The 13,399-nt window shown below is 38.5% G+C and overlaps 1 protein-coding gene and 1 long non-coding RNA gene across 4 annotated transcripts in view; one reads left to right on the forward strand and one right to left on the reverse strand.

Moving 5' to 3' along the window:
• The window catches only part of LOC137186000 (F-BAR and double SH3 domains protein 2-like), an 80,256-nt gene that overhangs the window by 45,162 nt on the left and 21,695 nt on the right, over positions 1-13,399 (forward strand). For both annotated transcript variants that reach the window (XM_067594597.1, XM_067594598.1), the window contains exons 9-10: positions 6,933-7,055; positions 8,219-8,314. In XM_067594597.1, coding sequence (XP_067450698.1) covers positions 6,933-7,055; positions 8,219-8,314 — 219 coding nt within the window. The remainder of the gene's footprint in view (positions 1-6,932; positions 7,056-8,218; positions 8,315-13,399) is intronic.
• Positions 1,035-6,278, reverse strand: LOC137186723 (uncharacterized). Of its 2 annotated transcripts, none has more exons than XR_010929086.1 (5): positions 5,683-6,278; positions 5,097-5,138; positions 4,718-4,818; positions 1,318-1,390; positions 1,035-1,207 (listed from the first exon to the last, which is right to left on the reverse strand). It is a non-coding gene; the product is annotated as an uncharacterized lncRNA (long non-coding RNA). The 2 variants fall into 2 exon arrangements; XR_010929087.1 differs by having other exon boundaries at positions 4,718-4,821.

Genomic DNA, 13,399 nt, shown 5'->3' on the forward strand with positions numbered 1-13,399 from the left:
CCTTAACCCCAAGATTAAACCTACAGGAGAACTCACACCTAACTGTAATTTTAAACAGAGATGAATTTTTAAATTTTTTTGTGATCATCAATTTACAAAGATACACATAGATTTTTGCTCCTTATACTGCTGGCACGGCTGCAACCGCCACCGTACTTCCCTGGAGATTTTCAAATGACTTTTACCTGACTGTTGATAAATTCTCAAATTGACCATCATAACGTTATACTGGAAAATAGGTACAACTAAATAGGGCTAAAATATAGTGACATTTAGATGGACAAAATTATGTCCAACAACAAAAATCTACTCAGATGGGGGATCTGTATTCTGATATCAATGTAGTATCTTACATCAATAGACAGGCTTACGAGGCAGCTTATCAATTTCCATATACATAGGTGTGTGACCAAATATACAAATTATAGGAAAAAATGAATAGCATACTCTGTATGCCTTCATACTTGACATGCATCAAATAAACTGATTTCATATTATATGCGTGTATGTGTAGTTTGCCTAATTTTCCAAGCTTTAGAAATAAAACACTTTGCCACTCAGTCTAAGTTCTCATTTTCAACGAACCAAAATAGTTCAGGATTTTTGCTCTGCATTCTTACAAAGGCGCATGCAGGTTATCATATAGAGTAGCCTACAATAAAAATAAGTGCAATTTATTTTCATCATCTCCCAGGTCACAGACCAAGTACACTCTACCTTCCTCACTTATTGCCAGGGGTAGGATACCTCTTGTCAGGGTTCCACACCAAAAGGTTTCTGTTCTATTTATTTTAGGGTCCCTAACATGGAAAAGTTTGGGAACTCCTCACCAAACTACATTTCAGTTGGTGCAATCATGCAATTGTGTATGTTGCAACTCCTTGGGTCTCATAGTTTGGTTATATTAGTGTTTGTCATAACATGTCATTAAAAATAACTGAGGGCTTCAAGATGCTCAGCCCATACAGGCTTACAAGGCACACACAAGAATTATTTTTATTTTTATTATTGTACACAAATGCATGACCAAATATACAGATTATAGGAATACTTTAATAGAATATTATGTATACATTCATATATACACAGACATACATCTGCACAATTAACTGTTCATATATGACACACATCTCCACACATAACCTAGCTTATATTGAAGTGTAAGCTCATGTATGTTTCTCTCATACTGCTGCAGCATTTCACCCATCTGTGAGATAAAACAAAAATACAATTCATTAATTGAATAAAAAAACAAGAAAGCCAAAAATGCAGGTGGCACAATGTTATAGTAACACAGCAATCCACTACAGACTTTACCAGCGTGTTGACAGATGTAGGACTGACATAGATTTCGGCACATTTTGGAAAGGATCAGATTCACATCCTTGGGCTGCAAGACGAGAGAGGAAACATCTGTGTCACAACACAATTCTACGCTAGATATTTTCTTCCCTGTTTTTTCCCACCGTGTACAGCCTCACTGAAATTAATACAAAAGGCTAATCATGTTTTGCGTTTTATCGAATATTGCAAGCAGAAAAATTACAACATTCCCTGGTTTCACTTCCATTTTTTGGTTTGTTTTGCCCTTAGTTTATTAAGTGGCAGAGCCCAAAGAACTTCACAGTCATTTCTGAACATAACTATTTCATGTTGTTTATTTAGCACGAAGCTGTTTTCTCTCCTGCACTGTGTTATGAAGGATTTTCTGAGATTCATCAGTGCTTCAGTTGATCTTTCGAAAGTCAGGTCTTCACATGAATATGAATCACAGGTTAACTTCTTCAGTTCCTCTCTGAATGCAAGTTTTGAAGATTTAATGCACCGTGACATGTTGTCCTTTGCGCTGTGTCTGTCCATGATGTTCTCTTTTTCTCCCTCTCTTCACCCATCCACCATGCTCTCTCCCCCTCCTCTGTATCCATCCACTATCCTCTCTTCTATCTTCAAGGGTGTTTAGATAAAGTTATGGAGACTGTGTATATGTTGGAAGTAGAGAATCCCATGAGTGTTTGGTGCAGTTAAAAATGGCAAACATGTGTTTGCAGGGTAGGAAAGACTCCTGAAATGCTCCCTACTCACACGATGGCCCTCTGAGGTCCACAGAGTAAAAGATGTGAGATTGCTCACTCCTGACTAATCATGCACCATCATCTCTGTCCACGATATCCTGGGTGCTGGAATGGGAAGCAGAACCGATGCTCTTCAGACAGTGCAGGTCCACATTTCTTGGCCGGTTTTGTAGGAAGACTGGTAAATCCTTATTGTAGCCTTTGTGGCTTGTTGTATATCTATAATTCAACCTCTCATAATCTTTAATTTTTTCAGGAATGAATTCTCTAACAATAGTCTCAACTAAAGATTAAAGTGTCTGAGATTTTCAGGTAAAAAGCCTTGAGATTTTTGTTCATGGTTTTGACACCATTGTTGGTGATCACTGAAATATTAAATGCCTCAGGAGTGTAAGCTCTGCACCATTTCTGAAAAGGAACCAGAAAAAAAGATTATAATTCTGTCTAATAATTAGATATCCCCAAAGACACCCTCCCATCCCCGAAACATTTAAACACAGCTTACACATTTCTCCAGAAAAACCCACAACCTGGTTTGATAGCAAGGGATAGATGCAGTTGCTGGATATTGTAAAAAGTTGAGTCTTAAAAATGAGAAGAATCTAGGCAACATCCTTTTAAATGTTGTCTCAGCAGTAGGGCCTAAATGTCAGATTTTGGAGTGATAAACCAACAATAAATTTCATCTTTCAAAATGTTTGTCACATCCCAAAATGTTTGTCAAAAATGACAAAATACTTACATCGCACACACAGACATGCCGCTGCAGTTCTGCGAGGCAGCCGTCAAGTAACCGGTGTAAGATGAAGGCTTTGTGCCAGAACGTGTGAGTGTTTATTTTTGTAATGTGTGTCTAAATAAACATGTGATATGTGAGTATCTAGTCATTTTTGACAAACATTTTGGGATGTGCTACCTTTTACTTTTTTTGAATATGCTCATCGGATGGCTTTGGTGCAGCACTTTAGCACTAATTTTCACAGAAAATTATGTTGTTGAAGTGCAACCCTTTCCTCTGCAAAAAATTTCATCCATTAGCCTAGTTAATACTAGCATGTTGATAATGTTGCCTCTTTAGTAGAAATCCATCTTTGTTAAACGTATGTCCTCAGTTTTCCGTTGTCTACACTCCCCGAATGTCCCTATTGCTACCAAACAGCTCTCCTCTGTCTGGACCCAAACAGTTCTTTCTGTTTCCTGCCTGCAAGCTTGTGCTTTCCTACAGTCACAATCATTATTTGGTCGTTTAGTCAGTATTCCACTGTTTTCATTACATCTACATAAAGAAAGACATGTTTAACTCAGGATTCCTACACATTTACCACTTAAAAATTTCATACTTTTTCTAGATCTTAAGTTTTTGACGGTATGTGAAGACTTTGGTTAGTGTTCAATAAGACCTGATAATGGCTCTGAAATATCACTATCAGCTGGACCATATCACTTTACAGCTATAGATTATTCTTCACAGCAACAATTAACACAGAATGAAAAAGTCCATAATTCTCTCTCTCTCTCTCTATCTATCTCTCTCTTCTGTGTGTGTGTTTGTGTGGATGTGTGGACTTGGTGCCAAAACTCACCATCTTTAGTCCACTTGAGCCAGGCCCGTTCTCTGTGGAATGCACAGATGTGTGTCTCTGCTGTTGGAAACACTTGGGCAAGTGCCTGCATCTCTTGCTCGCTGTAATCCGCCATGAAGTACCTTGGTATCCACTCAGGGTTCCTCGTCTTCAAGAGGTTCAGTGCTTCTGTGATTGACTTGGAGGTTTTGTTCTTACCTATAAGTTCTGAAACGGTTTTGTAGCTGACGTTTGCTCATACCACCAAAAAAAAGAAGCATGGAATATTTAGAAGTAAGTTGCATCCAATAGAACCATGTCTCCATATCTCTGCAGGGGCCTGATCTCTTATGCATGTTTGTGAATGAAGAGAAACTGATGAGAAGTTATGTCATCTTGTACCTTAGTGCACTTCCTAAAGAAGAAGCAATTCCCATCATCTTCCTCCTTCCATTTTGCCACTCTCCTCTCCTTTTCCTGGTCAAGAGCAGAGTAACTACCTGCCAATACCATGTGGATATAGTTCTGATTTGTATGTAGTGTTAGATGGGAAGTGGGACTGGTTTTCTTTATGGTGTTTGCGCAAGTCATGCACACACAGGTCTGTCAACACTTATTGCTTCAAGGCTCTTTTCACAAATGTGACAGACGTTATTCCCAGTCCTACAAACCCCTGGATTTCACTTAAGGGTGGATATGTCTTGAATAGCAACATCGTGAATCATTGGTGTGGTTTTGGTTAACTTCCACCAGTGGAATTTTGACATGGATAAATTTTGAGGTTGGTGGGTTTGTTTGGGCCAATTTTTGTATTAGCCTTCTCATGGCATCTTCTTTTCTGGCTCTGGAGGCATCTCCTTTGACACTAAATGTGTCACACCTAAAATAATTTAAAAACAAAAGTTTTGCAAAACATCCACGTTACCATGCTTACTCTTACAGTGCATTGGAAAGATTGAGCCCTGTACTCCAATAATTCACAGTAGAAAGATAAGCCTGTTATACAAAAGTAGAGCCTCATCGTTTCAGTTTTGCGGAAATCAAATACGGAATCAGGCTTTAAAAATAAAACTAAAAACTCACCTCTTTAAATGCTGAATAAACAGTTTTGCTGCACAGTCCAATTTCTTCCTTCTCTGGACATGGAACCTCTTTTTTGTATATACATGTTCCAGAGAATGCTCCTGCTAGGCAAGATAGTCAATGATTGGCGCAGCCGTACAAACTTAGATTTGCAAAATTAATCATAAACCTGTAGATTTGAGTCTCTGATCAGATATCAAAGTATTTAAATTCAAAAGATCATTATTCAATAGCTGTACTATATCTATTATATTGTTTGCCAATGTACCTTAGCTGTAGAAGGTCTTCTACAAGGTGCTTTGTCATGTTGGCAGGTCAAAATGACTCTCTTTGTAACACAAAGGTGGGTATCTCTATTCTAGAGTAGTCCTCCACTTACCAAAGCTGTCTCAGTTTGCTGCAGTCTTTCAAGTTGTTAGACCTAGGATTATAAGAAAGGGCCATATGAAGGCACCAAGGATAGATGTATAAAATGTAAACCCAAAGAACAAAGATTTACATTACTGTCCTGTCACGCTGTGATTTTACTTGACTCATTCTCACTCTCACTCACACACACATAACTCAACTCTCATACACTCATTCGCTGATTGTAAATCGAACAGCTAAAAATAAGGTGTGATTCACTTTAAATTTGTTGGCAAACTGGTGATGTTAGGGTTATATAATTTAACATTAGGGTTAACCAATTTAACATTAACAATAGACTAGAGTAACTTAATTTTTTATAGCTCCACAGGGCAAACATTACCAAGTTCTCCACATGTGACACTTGTTTACAAAGGAAACCTGTTCACATAAAGTTAGCTTGTTAATAATTAGCTAACATTAGCTAGCCAGTAAATTTCATCTAATATTTTCATGGCACATGACATGGGACACATATTACGTCATGTTAGCATGACTGGATAGTGCAAATTAAAAGATGTAACCTACATTATTTGTACAAAACTAACATAACTCACCCTCCATCGTGGGAAAACTCATGAGCGTGTACTCAGAACATGGGCTGAGACAGGCACAGAGCTTGCTGAAGTGTGCACTGCTATGTCCTGCAAAACCATGCCCATCCGGGTGAAGTACCAAGCTTTTAGGGAGTTTCCCTAATTTTACTTGCTGGACAGGAAATACCATAGGTAGAGATGGAAGCTAGCATGGCTAGCGGGCTAACGACAGCAGTCCACAAAGTTGTAAATGATCAAATCTTATCACATGTGTTACTGTCATTAATCTTCGTTACTGTACAGATTGCTGCTTGTATTATCTCACCATGCGGATACAAAACAAGAATAGAAAAAAATCATCACTTAGAGTATTCAATCCCACTCTCTCAAACTTGCTGAATATTGGAGAATGGCTTCGCCTGTCAATCAGATTGAACTCTGCGGGAAGATGTGGGGTCAATTCACAAATAATTGGGGAGCGAAATACAGTCTGCACCCTAATAAGTGCAACAAAACTAACAGGAAAGTGGGGAAGACGTCAATCAATGGTTGCACATATCCACGCAGTCCTGAGAGGTCTAATCAGGCAACATAAGTGAAAACACCTGTGTGGGTGGACTTATGGATGTGTATGGGCTTGTCGTCTATTGTGACACTCACAATTTAAGTGTTTTTTGATTGTTGATATTGTGCAAAGTTTGGGCAATTTGCCAAATGACACATACTGCAAAAGCTAGTTTCATTGGAATTCATATTTATGCATTAGAAGATTATATGTTGTGTGAGGCTGTTGTGTCTCTTCCCAAAATATATTCATGACTATGTAAATTGAAAATATGTAAAATAGTAATTTTTATTGCAAATGGAGTAAAGATTCACTCATCACCCTAGTTCAGGGGAAACAATGCTGAAACTTCTTTTCTGAGAAGTACTGCATACCCATGTTCATGTTCAGAACTTGCCTGCACCAGTTAAACCAATAAACTATTGCTGAAGGTAAAGTGTTCCTCCAGGCTCAAAAACAACAAGGACACAAACATTGTAACACCTAGTTACAAAATAGTTGAGGTTGAATGTTTGCTGGCAGGTTGATGATTCGAAATAAGGCAAAGTGTAGAAGCATTTTTTTAGTAAGTGCCTTTATTCAGCTCTTTCTCTCTCCTGTCTGTGATTCCCTTGTACTTTATACTAAAGATTATGGAAATACAAGGAATTAACCCATTCCTCACTGTAACCCCTCTGCCCCTGGTGCCCCTCTCTCTGTCCTCTAGGCCTTGGATGGCAGGATCTACGAGCACGTGAAAGACTACCTGGTAGCGCTGTGCCGTACTGAGCTAGAAGCTTCTCAAGCAACACACAACACCTTCCAGTTCCTATTGGACAAATCCACCAGGGTGAGTCAGATGTGGTGAGAGACACACACCTTCTGTGGTCTGTTAGTTAGAACTTGTAGACACAGTGTTTTTAGGGAATATCCATCAATCTTCTTGACACCATAGCATGATCAAGCTGCTTATTTTGCAAAAGCAATATGCATGTGTTCAGTGAAATGAATGGGATACCTTGACATTTTGAGTTCATTTGTTATTACTAGGCACTACCAGGCTATTTTTCTGACATTACATGGTAGAGGAATTGTGCCGAGGATTGGCATTTAGGAGCATTGTTAGCACTCAGCATTTCAACAAAAACAATTTCAAAATGATTAATGCTGGAATGCTAATAAGACATTTCTAAGGAAACCAAAAGACAAAGGCAGAAACACAGTGTGTTATGAACAATGCAGCACACAGTCAGTAAGACACGATTAAAACAACAGAACAAAAATGTTCACAAAGATAAAATGATAGATTTGCCTCCATATAGTCACACTGCAATTTGTTTTCATCAACAGTGTGTGCTCACCAGCTAGCAGATTTTGTCTCAGGCAAATATACTGTACTTCACTGGAGTTATATTAGCTTTAGTATGTATTTTTTGTCTTAAAGGTGCCCTGTGGCGTTTTCTTGTCAACAAGCAAAAGTTATGTTTATATTCAGTGTTTCTCACCAAAATGCATTGTGTATTCTTTAGGTGTAACAAATGTGTTGAGGGCATTTCCTCTGTCATAAATATGTGCAAAGCCAGTTGAATTGTTTACATTCATATTTACTTGCTAGCAGTCTTCTTCTTCCTTCTCTTTGCTACGTTCGTTTGTGCTTTACCATCACCAAATCTCAATTCAGCGGAATAATGTTAAACCGACGCATAAATTTTGTAATAGTGGTAAAAAACTCCATCGAGTATCTTTTAAGGAACTTCTACTGTCCTGACCTGACATGGATGCCATTAATGTGATACCAGAAATCTTCAAACCAAATGAAACACTCACCGCTTGTAGGCTTGAAAGGTGGCTTTAAAAAGTTTGTAGTTTGCTCCTTCACAGGGGAACGGAGGCTGTGATCAGCTTGGATTCACAGAGGTTGCTGTGGATTCTGATATTGTCAAGTTTTCACAGCAGGAAACCTGCATACACTGCATGCGCAGGATTAACTGTCTTCTTCTGTCACTCCCTCAGATAATACAAGAGTTCAACCAGCAGTTGTTCATGCAGGAAAACCCCGTGTTTCATAAAGCACACGACTTCCAGTTCCAACCCAGCGAGTGTGACACGGTGAGACACTGTATACATATTCGCGAACATATGCGGCATCGTGTTCTTGTGCTCAGAGTAGTTTGTTGTTGAACTTGTGTTGTTTGTATATGAACCTGTTTACACGGCATGCATACATACATGCTTGTACACACACACACACACGCAGGTCAATAGCCTCTTGTGTTGCCACATGTGGGCTTTTTCCTCCTCTTACTTTTTCTGTCCCCAATAATTTTCTATCTGTGTATTAATTCCTTTGCTCATCTCGAACTGTTGGATCACTGAAATGGAATTCACATACTTTTATTCCTATAATTTTGAGAGAATCCCATTAATACATCTTGGACTGAGAGGCTTGCCTCCTTCCTTGCTGGAAAACAGAGAGCCAAAGCTCTGATCATCCTTATTCCCTAGAGAGATCTTTGGTTCTTTTGTTTCCAGCCTTTGGAGATTTTGTTTTAGATTAACAATTGAGGACAAAGTCTTCTAGTTAACTAGAGCCCGGTGAGAGCATGGTAGAAGCATGAATCTACTCTGTGTTCTTATTTTAATAATTTTAACGCCAAATGTCGTGTGCCCACCAGGAACATCTCTTTGTAGCGCTGGCTTCTTTATCATTTACATGAGCTAGACTAGAAGTCTTTTCAAATCAAGTGGTTGCTGAATAGCAAAAATATTTTAAATTTATCAGAGTCTCTGTACAGCAGAGAGTCTCTAATACAGCAGTGGGAATCATGCTGTCTCACCCCTCTGGGGACTTGTTAAGTGCTGGCTAAAGAAGAAATGTCTCCCAGTGGACACTGACCCCTAATTCCTCTATGTGCAGCAGCTATCCTTTTCTCCTGTGTGTGAGTCATTTTGTGCTTTTTGTGTCTTAGCTTTCCAATTTCTCTCTGTACTCTCTTTCACTCTGTGTTCTATTAGTTTTTCTTAAACTCTAATCTCCTTCTTACTTTACATATACTGGTATTCTAACATTTCTCTGTAAAACGATATGCTATTCCTTCCCAGTGTCTTCCTAATCCTGTTTAACCTTTGCTAACACTTTTCCCTGAACTTTTTTCCATTAACCCCTCCTTGTATTTGTGTGTCTGTGTGCTTGCACTGCTGCTCCTTGGGCGCGTGGGCGTACGGGTGCCTCCCTTTGTGTATGTGTGTGTGTGCGCGTGCGTGTGCCAGACTCTGAGCTCGGTGCAGCAGTTGGTGGACATAGAGCCGTCGCCCGTCAGTGCCATGAGAATGACCCTGGCACAGGTAGTCTTAACTGTTGTTAGCATTCCCATCTTCATTCCTGACTCAAACCATGGATCATATACCTCATTCATGTCTGTCTATGTCAATCTATCCTGGTGACATTTAATTGAATATGTACTGCAGGAAACGCATGTATTACCAGACATAACTTTGCTCAATCTTTTAATAATGTCGAATAATAATGCCTCAATCCTAACAGCTGAGGTTAATGATCGACTGGTAATACATGAGTCACAATGTTTGTATGCAAACTACAAAGCACCTTAACCTAACTTGGGATTTGGCTTATGCTGTTGCCCTACAAAAATAACTTTTTCCACTATTGGTAGCCATGATGCTATTTGTGTTTAGATGTAGTACCATGCATCTGGTACACTCCATGATCTTTGTGATGCATGCTCAGAAATAAATCAAACTAAGATAAATAGATTGCAAATTTTATAGAAAATTGATGAAAAATTCAGGGTTGTGAATTATTGCGCGCACCCTAATAAAACTTGATAAATGTCAGCGTCAACCATATTCATCTTTCACTACTATAAGTCTGCAACATGAGGCTCACACCTCTCAGCCTGACGCTATCGTTACCTTACATAACTCAAAACAGGTTTCACAAGGAGAAGCCCATAAAACACTAATAACCAAATAACTTGCAGGTCACTGACTTGACAATATAATGTTAAGAAGAATAAACAATGTCACCCTGCCTAACTAGACTGCTTGAATAAGAAGTGCAAAGATGGGCAGTATTCCCATTTCCACTGCCATGACTTAACCCTGATTGACTCCAGGCAGTCATAACACACTAAGTCAACTTGAATAACCTTTAAATCCTAACTATCCTTGCTGCCAAACAGCGTGAGCCTATCCCTCTTCCTAAACAGAAAGTGAAGTAGCGTAAACACATGCTAGCCAATTTCCACATGAAGACTTTATTTATACATTAGGGACTATGAGCATGTAAAATATCAGTGCACAGAAAGACTCAGAAGAAAGAACAAGGCTCAGCTTATATTAGGCAACTTTGCACTCATATTGATGCAACAAAGGGTTATTTTATTGGGCATGAATATTTTCTTATTTAAAACACATCATTTTGCTCTACAGTTTATTTGTTTTCACAGTGGTTTGGCAGCAAGAGGATGTTGTTCATCTTGGCAAATAGTGGTCAAGATAGATTTATTCTGTAAACTTAATCTTACTGTAAAAGCTATTGCAAAGAACTTGAGGCCCCCTTACCATGTCTGTTTGTCACAGTAAGCTGAACATGACATCTGCATGCTGAGGCTCAACCACCCAGGCGTGGCTACTATTACACCTATGACATCATGACCATGACTTTTATAAATAAATTCAAGGAAACATGACATACGTGTGTGTACGAATTACTAGTTTAGACTTTACTGTACATTTAGCTGTAATCTTGGGCGTAACTTGAACACGACTTTCTTTCATGCAACAACAGGGCAGTCAGACAAAAGTAAAGGACCTCAACAGTTTTACATGTTTCTCATTTGATATCTAATGATCATACACCCTTCATTTTCTAGTTTCTCTGTGAATAATGAAACATAAATACAGCCTTTCTTGATAGTGGGTTCAAGGCACTGTAACGCTGTCGTACTGTCATGTGTTGGTGAGCAATGCAGTCTCTGCACCAGATGACTCATCAGATGCCGTAACCTTGTTGCATCATCTGTTGAAATATCAGTACGCTATCATTGTCCTCCTGTAGTGAAATGAGTCAAACGTTTGCTGTGTGTGATTTTTATTTGTTCATTTGTAGTGTGTTATGGGTTCAAATTATGGTCATTCAATGCAGAATGACAGCCACTGCACTTCTTTTGTTTTTTTCTTTTTTTGTGTGTCTATGTCTTCTTTGATAGTTTGAAGTAGAGAAATACATGAAAGATGGAAAAGATGGCAAAAGATTTTCAACCAAATATTAAAATTGGAAATATGGTTGAATTTCATGTAGAAACATGTATTGATATCGTGAACACAGTCTTCCAATAGTAAATTAAGTGTATTGTGACTGAGTGGCCCTGCCTTGTTCGAAACAACAAAACAAATGCTGTCTGAATAAAAAGGATAATAATGTCTGCATCTCCCTAGAAGCAACCAAGAAGACAGAAAATACTGGCACGTTTGCTGGCACAAGTGTTGCACATTAGATAAAACTAAAACCAAATCAGGGCTATGTATTTGTCACATTCAGAAGGCACTGCTGTCTGTTTCACTGCAGGATGTGCAGACACCCTGGAGTCATTGGCTCGCATTGCTTTTAAAAACCTATTAAAAAAAGCTCACATAGAAATACTGCTGCCTTGACTAAACTGTGATACAGGTGCTGTTCAGTGAAGTATTGTATTAGTCAGGACAGCGGTACATCTCTGCAAGCAGTCGAGAGAGATCCTTTTTTTTTTAAACAAGGGGAACCAGTGTGTGAAACGATGCAAACCTGCATAAGAACTGTTGTTTCTGTGACAAATGCCTTAGTAAACATAAAAAAAGAGAAAGTGTTTGTAGTGAAGGATGATAACACTTTACTACAGCATGTACCCTCTATTTCACACAGATAACTACTACTACTTGGACAGTTCAATGTTACCCCCTCATCCATGTGGTTTCATAATAACACAGTTGTTCTACACACTATTTTAAATGACTGTTATGGTTGTTATTGAACCATGATCATACCATACTGGGTTCACTGCTCTGCACTTCACGTTTCCCTTAGCTGACAGGCTGACTTGCCATAATTTTGCCTGTAATCACATTATAGAAGTTACTAATGGTTTATCATTGTGACCTTGCTTTAATAAATGCGCATTTCACATTGGTACATTAACACTTTTAGAATGTAATGACAGTAATATAGATTATTAGTGTTAAAGGTCCCCATTACATGGTGATGAATAAGAATAAAAAGTGAATTATGCTGTACTGTACTGCACCATCACTTAATATCCTGTATGAGCTCACACTTAACCAGCCTATCAGCTGTTTCATACAGACCAGCAGAATGTTTCAAGGTGCTCCATAACTTTATTTAGAGGCTTACCAGCACACATTTAGGAGTAGAGCTGTAACAATTAGTTGATAAATTGATTAGTTAATCGACTAATCTGAAACAATTTAGATTATCAGTTAATTGTTACAGTCCATTTTCAAGCGTGTCTTATCATTGTAGTGTCTGATGCTTCAGAGACCAAGCGATTAATCAATTAATAAAGAAAATAATCTGCAGATTTATTGATAATGAAAATAATCATAAGTTGCAGCTCCATTTAGTAAGTAAACATAAAGATAATTTACCTAATGTGGAAAACAAACAACATCACAGAAAGTCACTTAAAGGTCACATACAAGGAAAAGATTTTACATGCCAGCGTTCACATTTTCCCTGCAACAGTGGTAGGCAACCTGAAAGAAACTCTGTTTACTCAATTATACCAATAATTTTTAGCAAACTATCAAGTCACAGATTAGCTTAGCTCTCTCCATGACATGTCAGTTTTGGAGCCACTGTTCAAATCTCGTTTTCTGCCTCCCTGCCTTAACTCCCTGCGAAGCTCCCTGGGCTGAATGTAATTAAGCCGTAAATCACATGTGTAATACTCTTCGTTTCACACCTATACTTAGCCAGATTTATGCCCTCTTGTTACTGGAGCAGCGCATAATTAATAGATATGATGTGCATGGAAACTCGCAATTAAAATACCGTGTACTTTAGTCTGGCTAACACACTTTCATTATCAGATTATGGGAATCCCAGACTCAGGTCTGTGAACACATCAGTGACATTGAATGGATTTACATCCTGAGGCTTAGCGAGTTTCTTTTTTT

Source organism: Thunnus thynnus, chromosome 7 (genome assembly GCF_963924715.1).
Source record: "Thunnus thynnus chromosome 7, fThuThy2.1, whole genome shotgun sequence".
NCBI lineage: Eukaryota > Metazoa > Chordata > Actinopteri > Scombriformes > Scombridae > Thunnus > Thunnus thynnus.